At 40.8% G+C, this 23735-nt stretch overlaps 1 protein-coding gene across 3 annotated transcripts in view; it reads right to left on the bottom strand.

The window, feature by feature from the left end:
- The window catches only part of UNC79 (unc-79 homolog, NALCN channel complex subunit), a 210180-nt gene that overhangs the window by 94417 nt on the left and 92028 nt on the right, over positions 1–23735 (bottom strand). For all 3 annotated transcript variants that reach the window (XM_045571940.1, XM_045571941.1, XM_045571942.1), the window contains exons 12-22: positions 21999–22228; positions 19774–19945; positions 17965–18195; positions 15730–15920; positions 15068–15191; positions 12414–12554; positions 10272–10493; positions 7599–7826; positions 5530–5671; positions 2486–2565; positions 2252–2400 (exon numbers count right to left, since the gene is read on the bottom strand). In XM_045571940.1, the coding sequence (XP_045427896.1) occupies positions 2252–2400; positions 2486–2565; positions 5530–5671; positions 7599–7826; positions 10272–10493; positions 12414–12554; positions 15068–15191; positions 15730–15920; positions 17965–18195; positions 19774–19945; positions 21999–22228 (1910 nt within the window). The remainder of the gene's footprint in view (positions 1–2251; positions 2401–2485; positions 2566–5529; positions 5672–7598; positions 7827–10271; positions 10494–12413; positions 12555–15067; positions 15192–15729; positions 15921–17964; positions 18196–19773; positions 19946–21998; positions 22229–23735) is intronic.

Genomic DNA, 23735 nt, shown 5'->3' with positions numbered 1-23735 from the left:
AGTCACTGAAGTTGCTGGTATCTCAGAAAATATACTAGAATGAAAAGGAGTAATTTTCAAGTGCCATATGCTTCAACTGAATTATGGATATCAGAAAAATAAGGATCTAATCTGAACCCTGTCATTAATAAACTGTGTAGCCAAGTGTAAATGTAACTTGTCTGAACTTCCACTTCCTTCTAATGCTGGCTGTATTAAATGTTTGACACATAGTAGGTATTCAAAAACCTTACACTACTCTTACTGTTGTGAGGCTAAGGATGATGCTACTTTCTCTCTGCAACAACAAGCCCTACAGAGAAGGCATCATCTCTGCCCTCGGGGAACTTGCATTTCAGTAGAAAGAAGCAAATCGTATATGGCACTAACAGAAAACTGTCCCAGTGACAAAAGTCCCTGGACTCTTCCAATCCCATACTGCTTTCTCGGGTCCCTAAAGCAGCCTTGTTTGAAAAATGGAAGCATGTCTTTTCTGCAGATCCCCTCACTGTCCCTCAGGGTTTCTGAGGGGGAAACCTGGGCTACACAGCCCATAAGCTAAGGCACATGTGTCAAACACAAGGCCCGCGGGCCAAATCCGTCCCGCCAGGCCTTGCAATGTGGCCCGCACCGCGCTGTCATCACTGCACTCCGCTGCGTTTCCATCACAATGACAGTTTATGACTGTTCAGTAAACCATTCGGCCCACGATTTAGGCTGGATTTTAGATTTTGGCCCCTTCTCTGATTTGAGTTCGACACCCCTAAGTTAAGGCAAAGATGCCAGGGCATCAAGAATCCATTTGTCCCAACTACATCTCCGATGGAGTTGGCTTTCACAACAGAAGTCCGCCACGTAGTCTCCCCACTCTCCTGCCCAACTCCTGACCCTGTTCCTTCACTGCTTCTACCTGGATTTGCTGCTTGTCTCATCTGTTACACTGATAATTTCAAAATTCTATCATTATCTCAATGCCTATCCAAATGGTATCTACTCCTGAGGCTTCTCTGATCATCCAAAAATGACCTCTCCCACCTATGAACTACACAAAACAGTCACCCCACACATCCCTGAGATTGACAGTGACTTATATATACATCAGTGACTTGTGTCTTCATTTATTGAAGATCTTAGTCTACTATATATTGGTTGTTTTGAGATTACTATGAAGATCATTCCCTCTTCACTCTCAAGAGTAGACCCATTTGAAGAATAAACTATGTGGTCACATTCTGTACACATACTATTCGCCCTCTTCCAAATTAAACTGCAAATTCCCAAAACGAATATAGCAAGCCCCCAAATAATATTTTTGAATGAATAAATGAACAAAATGAATAATGACAAGTAGAGCCTCAAATTGGTTTAGTTACCAAGTTAATCTAAACCAACCTTTCCCTTTTTAATCACTTCATTCCCTGATATATAAAGATGAGGATAATATTTTTCTAACTTATTTCCAGGAAGATTGTAACAGTTATTTTAAAGTTCTTAAGAAGAAAACCACTCTGTACATCCAGGGCAATATGTTCTTGTTTTTCTCAGAATGCCTGGGCAGTCTTTAAAAAAAAAAAAATGCATTATCAGGTAATATGTGGAGAGATTTTAGATGTCTATTAGCAGTTCTATTTCAAGTAAGCAATTAAGTCCTTACTCAATTATACTAGGTAAATATTAACTTAGTACCTGGTAACATTTTTCTAGGTTACACTATATTCTTTTTCTTTAATTTATCTTTGTTGTTGGAAGTATTACAGATGTCCCCTTTTGTTTTCCCATTGACTCCCTCCCCCCCATACTTGACACCCCCCCCGCCCCCGCAGGCCCTCACCACGTTACTGTCTGTGTCCATGGGTTATGCATATATGCATATAAGTTCTTTGATTAACCTCTCCCCACTCACCCACCACCCCTGTCTTCCCTCTGAAATTCATCAGTCTATTTCATGCTTCTATGGCTCTGGATCCATTTTGTTTGTCAGTTTATTATTTTCATCTAGGGTACACTATATTCTTAAGCCACCTAACAACTGAAAGGCATAAGATAATATTTATTTTGCCTTTTCTATTTCCATAGTATTTAAAGGAAATTACTATTATTCATATTGACACACTTAATAATGAAACTAAATAAAAGTAATAAAAGTAGTTCCCACAGACAATTAGGCTGTCCTGGCTAAGCAAAATAATCCAAATAAATTGGTACGTGTTATTCTAAAGACTTACATATAAGCAAAAAAAGCCTAATGTAGCAACAAAAAAGAAAGACCTACCTTGCAATCAACATATGATCCTGAATGTAGGCTAAAAATTGAGGATGATCTTTTCTAGCAATGTATAAACACTCTCCGTGTAGACAGAGAATCTTCAGGCAATTGAGCATATTAAAAAGAATGTCTGGCTCTTCAAATTTAGCCATTTCCTATGCAAAAAAACCACATGGTTACGGAATTATCTAAAACAGCAACACCACCAAACCAAAAATTCAAATATTGCAAAAAATATACCTGGAAAATGGTGTATATTAGTCTCAAAGTTACTGGAAGCTGTTGGTAGCTAAACTTCCTTTCAGTATCGTTCTTTACTGCTGGGAGGAAATAATTACACAGAGGTTAGCATAACTCCTCCTTTCCCCCACTGTTCAAGAACTGGTCAAGATCATAAAGCCAAGAGGAATAAAAACAGATACAGAATATGTACATTTTTAAATATGTAATGCTTTCATTTGCTCTCCAAGTTAGCATATGTCCCTTCTATGATGCAAATGAAGGAAACCTTCTAGATCAGAATTCTCAGCTTCCCTTTTCCTCCTAGTTGTCATCCTGTACTCAGATTTCTTTGGCTCCCTAAAGCGACCTCAACCCAGCCCTATGCCCCTGTGGGCCACTAGTTCTGCCGTTTCCTGCAGGGCCTGAGGCCTGGCCAGGTATGCTTTCCTAATTGAAAGGAAGACAAGCAGGAATTAAATAGAAGTATTCAAGTTGTATTAGCACCTAAGGAAGAATTTATCCCATGGGCAAAGGGAACTTTTGAAAGAAGATGAATATAGTCAAATCAGAGCAACTACTCCTGGCTTTATTGTCTTATGAGCGTCTCTAAAATCTCTGCCTCTATGGTAGAGAGTGGCGGGGCATTCTACATGAGGCATGCTAGGAAAAAGAATTCACAGGGGGCTAGATGGAGGGGGATGGGGGGATGAGGAGCGGGGGAACAGGAGACATCTGTAATATTGCCAACAATAAAAATTATATATCGAAAAAAGAATTCACAAGTTAACCAGATGTAGAAACTAGTGTAAAATGTTTTCAAATCACTGTTATAAGTTCTGGCAATTCCCAGGATCAGAAACAATAAAGTCAAGCCCTCTCGATAGTTTATTGGAGAGCTTCCATCCTCACGTATTTTTAAATACTTGCTATCCACACCCGACTCTATTTTGTCTAGTGTGAAAGTTTTAAAAATATTTTTAATAGAAGAGATATCTGACTGGCAGAAGAAATAGGCACCAGGCCACAAAACGCAGAAACAGGAAATCCTCTAAAAGCGGAGAGAGAAATCATGGACATGGGGCAGAGCGCCTGTTTGTTCTATGACTGAGGGGCTCAAGACCACTGCCTGGAGGCCACAAAGCAGAAGCAGGGCCGGGGCACCGAGCAGCAGGGGAGGCTGGTCTGGGGAGAAAATGAATGGGACCTCCCGGAGGAAACCATTTATCACTGCGTCCTGCAGGGCAGCAGAAAGTAAATGAAGGAAAGTGGACCAGAAGCTGTGACAGGAGCCTGAATACATGCTTAAAGAAGACAAATACACCAAATGTTTATACAAGTGGAGGTTAGAACAACTGAGCAAAGAAAAGAGTCATTTAAAAAAATAAATGGCTTCCTTTTAAGCATTGTTCAAATAACGTGTTATGTATAAATAAATAAAAACAGCACCTAATTGATTTTGGGTGCTATCTTAGATTTGAAAAATATGTTTGCATGGAAAGAGTTCAGGTTACTGGATCATAAGTAAAATCTCTGCTTTCCTTAGATATGAACACAGGCTGGGCCCGGGTTTCAGCAAGTATAATTAATTCTAAGTAAACCAGGAGACCCAGGTTCCAGCCTCCACCCTGCCACTAACTACAATATTAATAGCTTTATAATATACCCACAATTGGGAGAGAGAGGTCAGAGCTCATTAATTTTGTTTGTGTTTCAACTCCGCGGATGATCCAAGTTCTCCATTACTGTCTGGGCAGCATGAGAAGCACAAAGTAGACATGAGTAATATGAGCTACATGAAAATGGCAAGTTGTTTAACTCCTCTGCAATGTATTTTCCTCGTCGGCAACGTGAGAAGGCTGAACAAGAATCAGCAAGGTTCAGATTTCTTTTCTACAGAATACTTTGTTCAAAGAACATCTCACCTAGAACTCCACTACAGGAAATGGAGCAAGTCAGTGCAGTCAGGCTGAAGCAGGGCGGGCAGCCTGAGTCTTGATCATTTACCCACATCTTCCTACCATTAGCCACCCCACAGAAGGAAGGTCCAAGACGCCACAGAGAGCCTGAACAACTCCACGTACATGATGAAAACCAATGAAGTAGGTCACCTCAGGTGTTCCTCCAAATTCTAAGTGCCAATGGTTCTAAATAACGTGAGCCGGGATAGCCACACTCAACTGATCATTCGTACAATCCATGCAGAAGGAGTCCATCCCAACCAAGCACGCTGCGGTAATGATATTGTTCCCCTGACCTGACTGTGACACCCCGGGACCTACAATGACCCCCACACAACAGTCACATAACAATATTTGCTGTTCGCTGAGGGAATAATACAAGGCCCATGCTTCTGGGGGTGGGCTTTTACAATAGTTCAGGAATAGTGGAAATAGGAAGATTAAAAACAACTTAGATTTATTCCCAGAATGCCACAGCACAGACTAAAAGCCAGGCTTTCCCAAAGGCACCTGGGATGACATACTCTAGCTGCTAGAGTATGATTCTGGGCCTTCCTGCCATCCTGCTGTCCCCAGTTAGCCCACACTGAGCCTTTGAGCAACTGGTAACAGACCATTCTCCCAGCTCTGAGCAGGCCAATCAGCCCTAGAGCACAAATTGCTCAGGTGTGAGCCTGTCCAGAGTCCTGGTCTTACTCTGGGGGCACAGGAGCCAAAATCCATCGCCTCTGTCCCAGCATGCTCTACTCTGGCCAAATGCCCTGAGTGGCTGTGGAGAGTGTCAGCACCCTCCATCCAGCCTCGCACCTTGGTTCACAGCCACGTGTGCACAGAGAACATAAGATGCTGTAAGTGCTTTTTACACTAAAACAGTGGGGTTTTGTCAGTAACAAGCACCTGCTGCCAGAAAGATGCTCAGTGACCTCGGATCCACTAGCAACACATCCTGGATCTGTTCCCTTCATGAACAGGATAAATGATTCATTTGCAAAAGTCTATATTAAGGAAGCCAGGTCTGAACTTGTGCAAGTCCATGGTCACCTAAGCAACCAGGGTTCTGAACGTTGGGCCTGTGCAAACTTGGGTGTGCCCGAGTTCACCTACCAGCATGTTCCACGGGCTCGGCGTGATTCCCTGGGTTCTCCCCACGTTTGCTGGCTGGATTCTCCTCCTCCTCACCTCCAGGGCCTATGGTGAACTCGGGTCTGGAAGAAAGGAGACTATCCTCAAGGCTGTCTGTGGGCTCCTGGAACAAAGAGGACAAGCAGCCAGATGAGCAGCCCACTGGGATGTAATGAAGGTTCTGCGGCAGAGACCAGCTGCGTGCCTGCCGCGGCCCAACCTGTGCTGAGCCCTGAGGGGCAGAGCCACCTGCCTCACAGGAGGCTTGAGCCTATTTCCCTAACGGTTCGTGGACATTTAGATGAGGTGTGAGTGAAACATTCTCATTCCCTTGAAATAATATGGGAAATATCTAAAACATTGTTCCATCTTCTTAGGCCTTGCTTTCCCATCTCTGCTTTAATCCCCGTGAGTGTGCCCACCTCACCAGGAGATGCCAACCCATGCACATTTTGTTCAATAACTACTTACTTAGCAGGGAATAATAAGAGGTTCGCATCAACATTTAAAATAGAAATATTGATTGTCCAGAGCAGTGGTCGGCTAACTGCGGCTTGCGAGCCACATGCAGCTAGCTCTTTGGCCCCATGAGTGTGGCTCTTCCACAAAATACCACGGCCTAGGGGAATCTGTTTTGAAGAAGTGGCATTAGAAGAAGTTTAAGTTTAAAAACTTTGGCTCTCAAAAGAAATTTCAGTCATTGTGCTGCTGATATTTGGCTCTGTGGACTAATGAGTTTGCCGACCACTAGACCATTTAAACAGAGAGTTTTCTGGATCTCAAAAGTCCTGCTCTCCTACTGCTTTCATTTCATTAATTCCACTCCTCCTTCAATAAAGCCCAGGAATCATCTCCTCCAGGGAGACCTTATGGATCCCTATTATGCCTCTCAGGTAGATTTGTTGTTCCTTCTTCACACTCCTTGTTCATTACCTTGTTCATACCTCTCAGAATGCTCATCACTCTGTCTTCTGGTTTTTCATTTATTTAACCATCTTCCTGATTAAACTCTAAGCTTTTTATTTTAATTTGTTTTCCCATCATATACTACTGTGACTGCTGTATAGTAAGTACCCAGTGACAATGTTAAATAGACCATACTAGCCGAAACTGGTTTGGCTCAGTGGATAGAGCGTCGGCCTGTGGACTGGCGGGGTCCCAGGTTCGATTCCAGTCAAGAACATGTACCTTGGTTGTGGGCACATTCCCAGTGGGGAGTATTCAGGAGGCAGGTGATCGATGTTTCTCTCTCATTGATGTTTCTAACTCTCTATCTCTCTCCCTTCCTCTCTGTAAAAACTCAATAAAATATATTTTTAAAAAGACCATACTTCAGGGATGTTATATTGCGACAGGCAGGACTAACAAGTTTGGTGGGTTTAAAGGTATTTAAAAACTGAAGAAACGTTTTACTGGATGTATACTATACCTCAAAAAATACTTTAAGTCACTTTATACCTAGACAAACACTAGGGGAAAGGAAGAAAAAGAGAAGATGGCAAATAATCCTAGCTATGATGGTATGAGGCTATTTTGATGATGTGTGTGACTTAGATGGAAAAATAAGCTAAACAGGAAATAACTAATGCATGGAGTAGTTAAATTAAAATTGTATTGGCTGTTGACGAAGTCTGTAAGTTTTATAAACTGCAGTTACCTAGGAATTCTTGGCGCTTATAGCCAATCTATTTACTCAATATTTGGTATGTATATTTTATAGTATTCACTGTTATCTAAATTTTGTAATATGACTTTCTGACCAAAGTTATTTCAAGAAAACCAGCAACGCTTTGTATTTGTGGAAATTGTGTGGATGTGTGTGCTACAAACCCTAACTTAAGGCTCAAGATTTCTAACCCAGGAGTTCTATATAATGTAGCACCCTCCCATATTCCAGGAGCCTGACTTGGTGGAAGGAAAACTTTTTTTAACACAGTCTGACATATTACCCAGCAGGGAGCACAGCTAACCCTGGAGAAAGACCCCATCACACCACTACTGCCTCCTTATGACACTCAGACAGAGGCTACCTGGCTCCTTCCACCGCTTACCACCAGTCGGCTTTCTTCTTTAGGAGCCAGTCTCCCCAGGAGCTCACAGGCGAGCTGATAGCAGAGAATGCTAGCCTGACACAAGTTACACTCGGTTGCTTTTTCGTCCTTCTGGCAGGTGTGGGAGCCCCCCCAGGGGGCTTGGAAGACGTTGTTTATAATGGAAATTATGTCTTTCGATATGCTGTGCTCCAAACCCATCGTGATCCCATCATCTTGTAACTCCATCTGAAAGACATCAACAACAAAAAAAGGCAAAAAATAAAAGAAGAAGAAGGAGGAGGAGGAGGAGGAGTTTGGTCTTTTGTCCATTATTGCATTGACACACTAATGGGGGAAACTTTTCATTAACTGACAATATTAAATTGTTTAAAGATGGTAAGACTTATAGACTATGAATATATATTGATTTCCATGGATTCTTCTTAAAAGACTATATACATAAAACAAAGTAATGAGAATTGCTTTTTAAATCATGTAGGACATTCAAAGGGAGTTGTTTCTCAAAACGTATCACTCTCTGAGGTTTTACACATTTAAAAAATGCTGCTCCTTACCTAGTGTCCACATTTTGGTTTCTAAATAACATTATCCACTAAAGGGAACCAGGGATCCTTGGAGAAATGGCTGGTTTCAGGGGTGGGGTGAAGAAAATTTAAAATGAGCCTTAATTTCTTTTCATGTCAGAAATTAAGGAAGTATTCAAAGAATGATGGACCATGTCAAAAGAACACAGGAGCCAGCTTGAAGGGACTCCCACTAGCCAAATATGGGATAACACAAGCATCAAAATAAAAGTTAACCCACTGAAACAAATTTTAACCCACTGAATAAAATGAGAATCCATGAGTACATCATATATATATATATATATATATATATATATATATGCCTAAGCGACCTTTACTACTGGTCACTATGATGTGCACTGACCACCAGGGGGCAGACACGCAACACAGGAGCTGCTAACTGGTGGTCAGTGCAGTTTCACAGCCAACCTCCTGGCCAGACCCAATCGGCCCCAATCGCTGGCCAGGCAGAGGTATCCCACCCGTGCACGAATTCATGCACTGGGCCACTAGTAAGTAGATAAACAAATAAATATATAAATGGGAGAGAAGAGAAAACTGTTCCTTCCGTGGAAGCCAACTAATAATTTTTTTAAAATGATGGAATCAGAAAATTATTATTTGATAACCCTCATAGTAATAACTGATTCAGCTATGAATCATCCATGGATGCTAAACTAGCAGGTAAAAGTCCGATGAGAAACAGGAAATCTCATAGTCTTAAAGAATCTCTCTACAAGCTACTTATTAATTACAAGGGAAAATGATGACTTTATAGTAGGGAAATAGGCAAAATTCACCTTAATCAAGCTACTGCCACCAATAAGAAGACATTATCATGTCATGTGCTTTCTGATCTGATGCACTAAAATGAACTCAATATCACATGTTTGTATTAATGCCAAAAAATGCTCAACCCAAATCGTAAGGAAATATGAGATTCAAATTGATGGGCATTCTACAAAATAGACTTTTTTAAAATGTCAAGAACATAAAAGATGCCGGCACCGGTTTGGCTCAGTGGATAGAGCGTTGGCCTGCGGACTGAAGGGTCCTGGGTTTGATTCCGGTCAGGGGCATGTACCTTGGTTGCGGGCACATCCCCCATGGGGGTGTGCAGGAGGCAGCTGGTCGATGATTCTCTCTCATCGACGTTTCTGGCTCTCTATCCCTCTCTCTTCTTCTCTGAAAAATCAATGAAATATATTAAAAAAAAAAAAAAAAAGAACATAAAAGATAAAGACTGAAGAAGTATTCTGGATTAAGACTAATGAGGCAGGAGAAATAACTACAATAAGTGATGCTATATTGTGTTCTCAATCAAAAATAAATTTTTTGTCATAAAGATGATTGTTATATCAATTTTAAAAATAAATTTTTCTGTAAGTTACATAATAGTATTAAAATAAATTTCCTGAATTGATAACTGTACTTGGTTATGGAAAAAAATGTCCTTATATTTTCAGAGAATACATTCTGAAATTTTAAAGATAAAGGAACATCATGCTTGCAGCTTACTCTCAAATGGTTCATTAATTTTTCATACCAACATATACAGAATAAGAGAAAAAGAAAGAATAAAATGTGCTAAATGTTAACATCTGAAAACTTAAGAGAAGTATTTAGGAATTCTTTGTATTATTCTTGCAACTTTTCTGCAAGTCTAAAATCATTTCAAAATTAAAAGTCAAGAAGAAATGCTCCTCTGACCAAACCTCTTAAACTTCTCTTTTAAAATTACCTTCAAAAATCAATTTATAAAATACATTAAACTCAGCCCATCACTATAGAGGTGTACCTTGCTCTTCCCAACAATTACATTACCCAATATGTTCACCAAATGTGTTTAAAAGAATCAACTCTAATGAAGCTAGGGAGTTTCTAAAATTCATATCCATTCTCATATGTCAATATCATTGTAGATATTTATACAAAAATAAATATTTATGCATACTTATTTTTTCAGGCTCTTTAGGAAATTTCCAAAGGAGTTTGAAAAATATCTTCACCATTTCAGTAAGTGTGAAAATGTCCAACACACACCAAAAAATCACTATACAAATGCCTTCACCTCTGAACTAAAGGAAGCTCATGCTTCAGCTACCTGCTTCAGGAGAAGATCAAACATGAGGATGAAACAATTTAGGTTCATTTCATCATCTTCACAATCAAAGTCAATAGTCCTTCCTCCTGGGTGTCCAAAATTCTTGAAAGGGCTACGAAAAGGACTACGCATCGGACTCCGAAACGGACTCTGAAAAGGACTATGAAATGGGCTCAGCATGTTGTGCTGAACTCGTCGACCAGGATCAGAGGCAACACTCACCTAGAAGAAAAACATCAACACATAAGTGAACTTGCAGAGGCTCAAATGGCTGTATAAAATATCAGAAGGTATTTCCAGCTGTTACACCGATTTCCTCTCTTAGCCAATAGTATTAGTACCTCCAAATACTATAAATCTTCTCAAAACATAAAAATAACAAGTAAAATTATCCAAAGTTTCTGCCAAGTGAATAAAACATCAGCATTCTAAATAATGAAGGCAGCTGTCTTTGTCATTTATTTTTCATCCCATCAAACATTTCTAATTAAACTGTCTGCATCTACCTAAAACCATATCCTACCAAAAAATAAAATAAAATAAAAAATGAGAACTTAACTAAAGTAAAAAATTGCAAGATCAGTTTTAGAAATATAAACACAGAATGTCAGGTTGATAAGACTGTTTAAAGACAAACCGCCTCTGGATATTATAATTATTAAACTATCTTGAGAAAACAATACAAGTCAAACCTGTTTGCTGGTTATTCTCCATGTGCCAACACAACCTACCCAGGCTCTCATTGCCCTGCTCTTCCCTGCACCTAAGCCCAAGAATGCCAAGGACTGAGTCTTTCTGGCTCTCTTGCTGGCTGGCTGCCAGATGTGTTAAGTCGATGGAAGGTGCCAGCAGAAGATCCGAAGCTTATGGAGAAACAGGTAGGACTATTCCTCCCACCCTCTGCCTGTTCTGATGCTACATCTCTGGCAATCTCCTCATCATGTGATAGCTCCTCTAGCCAGCCCTCCCCGTATCGTTTCAGCTCCCGTATGGGTTTCAGGAACTGCTTTCCCATGTTCTTCCAGCCCTAGAGGAATAATGGTTTCCTACTGAACTGTGGGTTCACCAATAGCTCACCAACCCTTATTGCTCCCTTAACCTCTCCCATAATTCTATAGGCAGAGTTTCCATGTAAGTCCCTTCATCTGAATCATCTGGAATAAGTTCTGTAGCAGGATCCTAACTGACATGCCTGCCCACCATCAGATGTGAGTTAACCTCTCCAAAACTGATCATGGTCTGGGAATGTCATTACATCAACTGAAATTCTATCAGGCCATCCACAGAAAAAGTATCAAAAATTTTCAACAAACCCTGGCCAGATAGCTCAATTGGTTGGAGCATTGTCCCATACCCCAAAAGGTTATGGGTTCAATTCCCAGTCAGGGCACATACTAAAGATCTTTTGGATGAGTTCACACTCACCAGTTGGGCATGTACAGGAGACAACTGATCAATGTTTTTCTCTCATCTCTCTCCCTGCCTCTGGAATCAATAAAAAACATATCCCCAGGTGAGCATTAAAAAAAATGTCCAACAGTTTTCATACACTTCTCCCATCCACAAAGGTACAAAGGTGGCAATAAAGTGGGTTCAAAGGGGTTAATAAAATGGACTTAGTTGGTTCATAGTGACAGTATCACTTGTGGTCACCACCAGTTGATAATATCTTCCCAAAACACAATTAAAAAAAGAAAACATCCAAACCCTTCATCCCCAAGATAAAGAGCTATCTGCTCAGTAGCTGGTAAGGAATTCTTGTTTGCCAGGAGACACCCAAACCCCCCACCCCAATCCCCGCCAAAAAAAAAAAAAAAAAAAAAAAAAAAAAAAAGTACCCAAAAAGCAGTGTGCGTTTTTTGTTTTGTTTTGTTTTGCTTTCATCAAAGATAAGAGATAGCTAATAGGTATGTATAGGAAAAAAACTGAAAGGAAAATGAAAACTCAATAACAACTTATTACAGTAATTACAGACTTAATCAAACATATATTAGATTAATGCTTTCTATTACTTATGTGTTTAAAAGTTCCAGAGAGAGATGGAATAAAAAGCATTTTCAGAGAAGTTTACATGATGCTACTTTTAGACCTGTTATAATCTGCAAAATCTTAATAAGACAAAAACAGTTGTGGCATAATTACCCTTCGAGCTGCCATGTTCCCTGCCAATTCATTGACTCTTGATTTTCTTTGATTTGCCAGTTCTTTGACAGAATTAACTCCATCAGAAAACATACTTATTAATAGTTGAAGTGGGACCGTGATGTCTAACTCCGATAATACCTGAGGGAAAAAAGGCATATATATCCCCCCAAAATATAAACTTTAAAATTCAAATAAAACTACACTTAACATTTTTAATCAGTGAACTATTGAACATAACAACACTTAGCCTTCCACATATTCTATCAGCACAGTCACCCTCAATGTATTGTATTAAGAGAATCAATGGTACTACTGAACCCCACTCCCCACATCCAATAAATCATCATGTTCTTTCTATTAACACTTTGAAGTACCTCTTTGTGATCCCTCCTTTCCATGCCACTGCTAGTGCCTTATCTCATCACCTTTGTCCTGGACTAGTAATAATCTGTGGCATGTCCCCACTCCCATCTGAATGTCCCATCTGCTCTTGTTCTCTGGAGCAAGCTTAGGTGTCATGCCAAAATCAAGGTACCTTATCTGAAATGAATTTTCTGAAAAGAGATGCCTCCTTCCTTTGGACAGAATTAATCCATTCTCTGCCCTGCTTTCTTAGAATTTTCTATATACCTTTATTAGAGCAAGTATCACTTGGCATTACATTTGATTATTTGATATTATCTCTCCCACTGTGAGCTCTTTGAAGTAGGAGGAAAAGACTATTGCTTCTCTAATTGTATTCCAGCACCTATTACAGCGACTGGCACAGAGGAGCTCTATAAATGTTTCCTCAGCCTATATAATAAAGAGGTAATATGCAAATTGACCATCACTCCAACACATAAGATGGCTACCCCCATGTGGATATAAGATGGCCAGTAGGGGAGGGCAGTTTGCGGGGACTAGGCCTGCAGGGGAGGATAGCTGAGGGGGAACCCAGGCTTTCAGGTGAGGGCAGTTGGGGGTTGGGGGGAACCAGGCCAACAAGGGAGAACAGTTGGGGGGGGGAGGGGACCAGGCCTGCAGGGGAGGGCACTTAGGAAGGTGACCAAGCCAGCAGGGGAGGGCAGTTAGGGGCAATCAGGTTGGCCAGAGAGCAGTTAGGCATATAACAGGCTGGCAAGGGAGTGGTTAGGGAGTGATCAGGCTGGCAGGCAGAAGCGATTAGGGGCAATTAGGAAGGCAGGCAGGCGATCAGTTGGGAGCCAACAGTCCTGGATTGTGAGAGGGATGTCCGACTGCCCGTTTAGGCCTTATCCCACCAGGATCAGGCCTGAACAGACAGTCGGACATCACTCGAGGGGTCCCAGATTGGAGAGGATGCAGGCTGGGCTGAGGGACACACACCCCTCCCCCATGCACGAATTTCATGCACCAGGCCCCTAGTTTAATTAATAAATGAGTCAACTCCAATCATTATATTGTTCTATTTCCCAGATGTTTAGACCAGTGGCTTACATCCTCCTTCAACTGTAGCACTACCTTCAAACCAAAAGCTATGGCAAAGCCCAATCCATAAAAGATGTAAACTGTAATAGTGTTAGCCATGGTGGGGACAGAGGTTTATAGCCCTGTCCCTAGACTGCACAGCTCCAAGGATGTACAACTGAGTAACAACATCTAGCCATCTTTAGAAGAATTAGCTTTCCTACAATGAAAAGTTATCTTATTGAGACCTACCTTGGGGTAAAAATTTAAAGTTCTAGGTCCCACAAGTGACTTTTTTTTTAAATGATCTTCTTTACTCTGTGTCATTTGTGAAACATACTGTTCCTCAGTTTAGAGCCCAGAAAGGCATATTCACGACTTGAGACACTTTACGGATCACATCCTTTCATGAAACAGAAATGTATCTGCATCCATAACCTGTACAGTGGTTCCGTCCTCCTTTTCAAAAACTGCCCAAACTTCACGTCAGGTACTCAACTCAACTTAGTAGACTTTAAAGAATACCCACTAAATTCAAAGCATGTGCCAGATGTTGAGAGATGAAGGGAGTTATAAATTCAAAAATGAAAAAAATGGGAGTCCCAGCCCTCAGGGCATTTATAACCAGGAGACAAGACAAAAATTAACTGTAATATTAGACAGAAATAGTATTCACATAAAGAACCTGTGTGAATACTCAGGGAAGGAAAGAATTCTGTTGGGAAGATCTCTTGGATGAGTTCATTTTTGAGATGGATTTTAAGAGAAAAGCTGGAGTTCACAAGTGGAGACAGGACAGCATGAACTACCCCTTCTATCATTCTCACAAGCTGAATGAACAGCATGAACTACCCCTTATATCAGTAGTTCTCAACCTTTCTAAGTAAAAGACCTATTTAATATCAAAAGCTTATCAGAATCCCACAACACAGCTAGTAAACTTTTAATATCTACTGATGGAAAGATACATGCGGACCAAAAGCTACTATGAAGTTAGTAATAGTACTACATAAATTTGTGTTTTATTAATAAATTGCAACTATAGCTACTACGTATATTTAAAATACAATAACCTATGCATATGAATTATTCACCTGCAGATAGTCCTCAGCAAACATACAGACTATGGACTCTGCAGTAACTCCCCGCTGCTCTACTGGAGGATCTACAGTTCATAGGCTAAGAACTAATGCCCAAAATGGTCAAAAGTGTCATCCACTTACATGCAGCCACAGTAATGCTTGCTCCTGCACAGAAGAAGGGTATCCTGTGAACCGACAACTAATAAAGCCAAACATCTCTTCCATTGAAAAAGGCAGAGGACAGAGCTCAATGTCAAACATTTTGCTGGAAAGCAGAGCAACAAAAGTAAATGACCCATGGGCACATAGTAGGACCTACCAGGGCGTTTCTAATATTTATTTGGGAAGCCAAACACTTGAGATTAGTCTGTGTTCTGAACTGTTATTAGCATGTCTCATTTTACAGGAATAGCTTATGCCATTGGGATAGATATACATAATTCATACGGTTGTTAATAGTGTTAGTGTTCATATTCACATTAGACTCAATGAAAGTCATTGCATTTTTAAGAATGAGAGTAGTTCCCCAGCAACCAAAAACATTTTATCCAAACCATAATTATGTGTGAAAATGAGCAAATAATGTGGTATATCTATTATTCCACAAGAACAAAATATTTTCTGAATAATTCCAAATCATGTTAGCATGATCTATAGCAACTCTTCCATTTGGGCCTTCAAGTTTCTCTATAGGATTTTGTTAAAAAGTAAGTGAGATTATATAAAAGGCTTAGCACACTGCCTGGCTAATAAATGTTAGATATCATTATAATTACAGCGACTTCCTTAAACTACTTACCCACCTTAATACTTCCCTGAATTCTTTTAACTGGTTATCTGGGACTTCTGTTCTGATGGCTTCCAGCCATTCCGGCATAATACACTCCCACACAGACTGATTGATCACATTGTAGGGGATCAGGCAGAGGATTCGGTTGAGACCCTCCTTCAGCTGAGTCACTGTGCTGCAAGACTTATCCCAGTATCCACCAACCTGATGGCATTCAACAGCCACAGAAGAAAAGAACAGAATACATTTGGTTACCATTATATGCAAGGATTCCATTATATCTGAATCCTGAGCCAAGTGTTCTCAAAGTGAGATCTGTAAGAATCTACCATCAGTATCCATTAGTTACCATAAAAAAGAAGAAGAAAAAACATAGTTACAAATAGATCCAAATATTAATCACAACTAAATGAGAATTATCCCACTGAAAATTCCAAAAAGGTCTTCCTACCAGGAACACTATTGGAGCATTCTGTTTCTAAAACCTGACAGACCCATTACAAATATGTGCAGTTGTACCTGTAGTTAAGAGAAAAACAGATTTCTACTACTGTAGACTTTGGTCCTTTTGGGTTTTTAGCCATCAAAAAGCCCAAAAGAACTTTGCTTTTCTTCCCATTCAAGAACTAAAAACCTTGTATCTATGGGTATTGAGAAAGTTATTCATATCTGAGTACTCCTGTATATAGGTGTAAATAAACTTGTATCTCTTCTCCTGTTAATGTCTGTTGCCAGTTAATATGCAGGCCCCCAACCATGGGGCCCGCTAGAGAAGTTTTCCTTCCAATATAATCATTTCTTCATATTTTCAAGAGTTAGATCACACCAGCCCTATGCTATTCAGAAAGAAATAATAATAGAAAACATATCAACAGAGTCAAAGAATGCCAGGAAAACCCAACCAGTGTGGCTCAGTGATTGAGCCTTGACCTATGAATCAGGAGATCACGGTTCGATGCCTCGTCATGGCATATACCCAGGTTTCAGGATCAATCCCCAATGTGGGGCATTCAGGAGGCAACTGATTAATGAGTCTCTCTCATCATTGATGTTCTGTTTCTCTCACTCGCTCCCTTCCACTCTGAAATCAATTAAAAAAATATTAAAAAAAAAAAAAAAAGAATGCCAAAAAGTGGGCAATTTTGATTATGCAAAAATCCAGTTTTATATGTGAGTCAGTAGGTGGCACCAAAGAAGAAGTGCATTTTGATAAATGCTCAAGTCCTAAAAATCTAACAAAAAAGCTATGCTTTTAGATGGTCTGTGTTCTGTTTATTTTTAAATGTCTTCTTTAAAATAAAAATTGCCTCAAGATATCCTTGAAAGAAAATACACACACACACACACAAATTTAAAATAAAATAAAAAACTTGAAAAAAATTTTCATATATTGCTGCCAAAAACAGACTCTGAAAAAAAAAAATTATTCTGGATTAGATACAAATTATAATGTAGTCAAAAAATATGGGGTCTTCTCAACCATACATCTGAAGCCTGGGATCCACTGAGGCAGAGCAAAAGGAGAAACACAGGGAAATTTGACCTATAAGTCAGAGGAGAAAACAAAGATTTGGAAGAGCAAGGACTTCTACCATTCGTCTCCAGAGATATACGTGAAGCCACAGAAACTGCCCATTGTCAAACTTTAGCCCTTCCACAGACAATAGCCCAGAAAAGGACTGAGCTCTAGCAACCTCACAGAAAGTTGTTGTTGTTTTTTTCTTGTTTCTTAATAAAAATATTCAGCAATGTCAGAAAAGAATACTCTTTAAATCATTTTTCCAATGTATTTTTATTGATTTCAGAAAGAGAGAGAGAGAGAGAGAGAGAGAGAGAGAGAGAGAGAGAGAGAGAGAAACATCAGTGATGAGAGAGAATCATTGATTGGCTGCTTCTTGCATGCCCCACACTGGGAATCAAACCCACAACCCGGGCACGTGCCCTAACTGTGAATCGAACTGTCACCTCCTGGTTCATAGGTCGACACAACCACTGAGCCATGCTGGCTGAGCTAAATTCTTAAAGATACCTTACACATTCATCTTCCATTCTTCCCCATCCCAAACCCACATCAAAGCAGGACAGCACCTAAAATGTATCAACTAAACTAAACTCATTTAGCTGTACCGACTAAAATATGAAGGCATTTTCCTCTTCTACCGACACTGATAACACTCTAAAAGCTAAGGGGGTGCTTCTCCCCAAGTCCTTCTCTCCAGCCAGGCCCAAGCTGGAGGCCTCCACTTACCCTGGCAAATTCCATGGGTTTGGGAAGAAGGCACATGACCATGACATCAAAGCGAACATCACATACTGTTTTCAGCCACTTGGTGACAAACTGAGGCTTCAGTTTCTCCACCAAACTTCCAACTTCATCATCCATCATGTAGGCTGTGGAGTGAAACCACTGGAACACCATGGCCACTAGCCTAGCCAAGCTTTCCGTGGGTGTGTTCTCACTGGGCGTGCAGAGGCTCACCTGGAAATAGACAAATTAGACTCTGATTCAGTCTCCATTCATCGTTACATAATTATTCCATCTTCATTTAAAGGCGGAGGGAAAAATAGTTTTCTAAATGAGGGAGGCTCACTTATCTTAGAAACTGTGCTCCTCTCTACAAGGAGAGGTGGCTTGCAACAATCATTTCCCCTTAAGCTTGCACCTTCCAATAAGACTTTTCTCCTATAAGAAATATATTACAAATCTGCACTAGATAGATGCTTGTAGAACGTTGTCTACAAAGTAAATTTTCAAAAATATCTTCAGTAAAAAAAATAATTGCATACATTTCAGGTCTAACATGATCTAGAATTTAGCTGAGAATTTCTATCAGTAATAATTCTAAAATGTTAGAGCCCCCATTCCCTAACCCACCACTTTCTAAAATATACATTTTAAAACAACTAATCATCCATTCATTCGTTTGTTCTTAAATAATCTTTTACTGAGCAGTAGATTTGGATTCAGGAACATAAAAAATAAATAAAACCTTATCCTCGCCTTCAGAAAGCTCACAATAGTAGTCATTGGGTTACTAGACAATAAGTTCTAAGAACAAGACATGTGAAATCAACAACTGAATCCCAATGTGATTTTTTTTTTTAAAAAAAAGACTTTTTCAAGTAACCATGTGAAAGCACAAGAGATGTATCACTATGGAGACGCAATTCACATCTCTAATGGACAGAAACAAAAGTCTGCTTCTCTGCAGAACTGGCAAATCCAGCTTGCTTGAAACTTTGGATTGTATGTTTGGTCTTTACAGAATGAATGTTGCGGCTGAATCAGTCAATAGCAGTCAAATTCCTTGTGTTAGTTTGGCTATAATTTTTTTGGCTGTTAGACAGACTTACAATAACAACAACAACAAAAAAAGTCTCCACAGAGGCTGAACTTTTAAGAAAAATGTCTTGTACACAGAAAATAGGGTGTGAATGATCTGTAAATCATAGTGAGTCTAATATTTCACAATATATAACCTAGCTATTTTCCTATTTGTTTCCTGTCAAAAAGTGCATGTTAAACTGTCTAGAGCCAAGCACAGTAGATTTCAACACCTTGCTACTCATTAGAATCAACTAGAAAGCCCTTTAAAAGTTCTCAAGAATCTAAAGTGAAATCTGGGCACTGCCATTTTTTTAAGATATATTTTTATTGATTTCAGAGATAGAAAGGGAGAGGGAAAGAGAGATAGAAACATCAATGATGAGAGTCATCGATCGACTGCCTCCTGCATACCTCGTACTGGGAACAAGCCCTCAACCTGGGCATGCACCCTGACCGGGAATGGAACTGTGACCTCCTGGTTCAGGGGTTGACACTCAACCTCCGAGCCACACCGGCCAGGCGGCATAGCCATTTTTTAAAAGCCTCCCCCATAAATCTAATGTGCGGCACAGGGTTGAGTGTCACTGTCCAAGGTCCAGTGTCCCATTGCCAAGGTTAAGTTTTCACCATTTACTGTTTAACTTCTTTCAAAAGAAAGGCGAAATTCCACATCAGTGAATGTTAGAATGAGAAATAAGAAAGCAGAAAATAGTCAACTTCTTTTCTTACCAAGAACCAGATTCCAAATTGACTGAGGAGCCGCTGGTCGTGCTTATCGTCATCCTTGTTGTCAAAGTCGGTGTTCTCCAGGGAATGGTGGGAAGAGGAAAGTCCCAGCTGCCGCCTGCGATTCAGCTCGTGTTCCCGCTGCTCAGCGTGGAACTCGGCTTCTTTTAATAAGCTGCCAAAGAGGAGAGATTTTGTTTTTAATTTATTTTAGAGAGAGAGGTAAGGAGAGGGAGAAAGAGAGAAACATCAATGTGAGAGAGCAATGTCAATTAGTTGCCTCTCATACGCAACCTGGCTATGTGATCCATCTGGGAATTGAACCTGTGACCTTTTGGTGTACCAGAACACTCTCCAACCATCTGAGCCACATCAGCCAGGGCCAAGAGAAGAGACTTAAGTTAGACTATTGAAAAACACATTCTGGATCATGACCTATTCAGAGCAATTACTTCATAAACACTTAGGCGTCTTTTAAATTGGTAGGAGTTAATCCAAGAAGCCCAATTTCATTTCCTTACTGTTTTGTACACCATCCTCATTTTATAAATGAGCAAACTGAAGCACAAAAAGGCTACTTCCTCCAATCATTTAGAATCAAGCAGAACTGATGCCTTCCGGCTTCCAGTTCACTGCCCACACCACCAGGAGTCAATGCTCCCCCTGTATCTAACGTGAAGCTGTGAGGACATCAAATGGGCGATGCAACGAGAGACTGAGGAACTTGTACCCAAAGGAAAAATAGCCAGTATCTAGTATTCAAAAACCTGAAAATGAGCAATGAAGACTCCCTTTTCAATTTGCTAAATAAGTGACAGTTTTTTTAAAATAATACCCAATATTGGAAAGGATATACTCAGAACTAGCAATATCATACAGTACTGTTGGCATTATAAATTCATATACACCTTTTAAAAGTCAGCTTGGTAATGTAATAAAGCGATTAAAATATTCATTTTCTTTGCCCTGGTCAACCACATCTGGTCATCTACCCTAAGAAAATAAAAAAATATAGAAACAGCACTACACACAAGAATGTTTATCAAGTATTATAATAGTAAAAAATTCAGAACATTCTAAGTATTTCATGGTGGAAAAAACAATCTAAACAAATAGTACGTATCCACTGGAAATTATAAATATGGGAGCTACATAACAACATTGAAAAGAGCTAATAGTATAATGTTATATCAAAAAGAATTGTGGATGCACTGTGATTCCAGTTAGAGAAATAAAGCATGCATTTGAATGAAAAACGTGTGCAGTATGGACACTTTTTTTTCTGCTTCCGGAAATCTGCGATGTGTTATTGACAAACATTTATCTCATTTCTACTGTGCCAGCCACTGGGATGAAACAGAAAAGACTGAGTGCCTACCCTTAGATCTTGCATCCTCATATTATTGCTTTACTTTTTAAGAATCTTGCCTTAATTGCTGAAACCGGTTTGGCTCAGTGGATAGAGCGTCGGCCTGGGGACTGAAAGGTCCCAAGTTCGATTCCGGTCAAGGGCATGTACCTTAGTTGCAGGCACATCCCCGGTGGGGGGTGTGCAAGAGGTAGCTGATTAATGATTCTCTCTCATCAATGTTTCTAACTCTCTATCCTTCTCTCTTCCTCTCTGTGAAAAACTAATAAAATATATATATATATATTTTTTTTTTTTTAAAGAATCTTGCCTTAATGGATATTATACAAAAAGAGAACAAGTTTAGATGCTACCATTTGTAAAACTCCTTTCTTTGTCCTGCGAGAGAAGAAGAAAAAGCCCCAGGATCAGCCCCTCTCATACTCCACAGCCTCTGGTTGACCTCATTACTGAATTACCCAGAGTTCTCCCCACTTCGCAGCTGTCAGTCAAGCCCGCCCCTTACGCGGGCTGGTGCCCCCACTTTATGCCCCCTAAGACTCAGTGCTCTCCTAGCACCGTGCTCACCGTTCTGGATCAGAGCTACATGCTCCTGTTTTCATAGTTACATGGGTAACCTGAGGGCACAGACGACACTGTATTCCCTTCTGCCTCTCAAGTGCCTCACACATGCCTGGCATAGAACTGGCATTTGACAAAATTATTTGTTGAATGAATGAATGAAAACATCATCACGGCAGCATTGTGCTGGGCTGAGGGCACTTGAGTTTGAATTGGATTTACACCTCTCAATGCGAGAAGGGTGGCTCCGAGCCAAGGCGGAGCTTTCCGGATAAGTGACTGATCAGCTGCCTGTTACCTAATCACGGCCTCCACAGCGCAGACCAGCTCCTCGGCGCCGCACTCCCGCGTGTTGATGGGAGGAGGGGAGGTCTGGTAGAGGTGCGTTTCGGAGGCAGCCCCCACTTCGTTGCTGTGGTGATTCGAGTGGCATCGTTTGCAATAGCGAACGGGCCTGTTTCCGTGACGATCGCAGCACCCTGCTGAAAAGCAGGTGACCACGGCTCTTCTGACATGGGAACTGCAGTTCTAGACAAAAAAAAAAAAAAGTGAAATCGATTAAAATGAACTGCTGGGGCAAATGTGGCTCAGAACTGGAAGGGATGACACTAAAGGGGCCACTGAAGGTGGAAGGTGGAAGTGCCGCTGATTCCTCACATGCAGGTCATCTCTGACCCATTAAAATGACAAACTCAGTCCGAGTTGAAAATGAAGATGAGGAGTATTGTCTCTACGTGTGGGGGGTGGAAACCTTCTGCATATGAGTGGGACCGAGTTGAAAAGCCCTCTGCCAAGTCACCTCAATCATGGGGGCTGGAGAGCTCTCTCGATGATTTTGTGTTCGTTTTTCAAGAATTTTTCAGGAGAAATATGAAGGGGAAAAATTAAAACCATTCCAGAGAGAGCACAGCACAGCACGTCAGCACAGAAAAGGAATGATTGTAACCCCCAGCACGCACATTCCAAATGACCTTACCCACCGCTCAAAGAGCCAGTCCCCACCGCAGCCTGTCTGCCTTGCAGGGCAGGGAGGGAGCTGCACCAGCTCAGCTGACAGCCCGGCCCCAAGCAGGCCTTTCCACTCCCACCGGGACTTCCTGTCAAAACCTTAAACACACATCAACTGACACCACGGTAACAGCAAAATGCAGCAAAAAAACATTCCTAGATCCAGCCATTGTCCATCGTCTACACTCAGAAAGGAGTCAAGAGATAAAGTGACGGAACTGAGAGAAGCGGAGCAGCCTGGGATTCTGAAGTTCAGGGGCTGTGGTCAGGTCTACGCTGACCAGAGGCAGGAGCGAGGCAGCCTCCGCACGAAGAGATGTGAAACATCCCTGGAAACATCCCTGGCCTCCACCAGAACATGTGCCCCCAGCCTGTTAGACCTGCGACCACTGCTCAACTGCTTAGTGTCCAGCTTTTCAGTCTTTCAGTAGAGCTTAAAGAGATGTGAACACCTCTGGGGATATCATAGTCTAAGCCATTGTGAACTCAGAGACTGGAAAACACTCCAAGACAGCAACTTCGGGGAGACAGAAGAAGGAAGGAGGCAAGCACAGAACCTACAGCAAGACATTGCCGATGTACTGAGCTGTGGATCTGAGCAACCATTTCAAAGTAAGTTAAGTTCCACTGCTATTTTAGCAAGAGGCTCTGGGTACTAGTGTGAAATCTCATTTGCTGAAAAGGATTCAGGCCAACAAATCACAAAAGCAAGGTAAAAATTTTATAATATTTTTCATAGTTTTGAAAATCATCTGTTAAACTACAGTGTGTTTCTTCTCCATCTGAAGCCCAAGTCTTCTCTGGCATTCAAGTAGGCCCTGACTCCTCGGAAGGAACTACTTTTCCTGCTTTGTGTCCTTTCTTTTTCTTTTGGACATTAAAGTTCATTCTGCAGTTTTTATTGGTTTGGGACTCTCCTGCTCACTCACCAAACCAATACTACCCCACCAGCAGTGCGGTCTAGATCAGCGTACATCGGTAGTGTTTACTTCTGCCTTTTGGTGCCAATCAGTCTTTGTTCCTCTGG

Source organism: Pipistrellus kuhlii, unplaced genomic scaffold (assembly GCF_014108245.1).
Source record: "Pipistrellus kuhlii isolate mPipKuh1 unplaced genomic scaffold, mPipKuh1.p scaffold_m20_p_41, whole genome shotgun sequence".
Classification (NCBI taxonomy): Eukaryota; Metazoa; Chordata; class Mammalia; order Chiroptera; family Vespertilionidae; genus Pipistrellus; species Pipistrellus kuhlii.
Note: the sequence above shows the minus strand (reverse complement) of the source record. Positions and strands in the feature narration are given on the sequence as shown.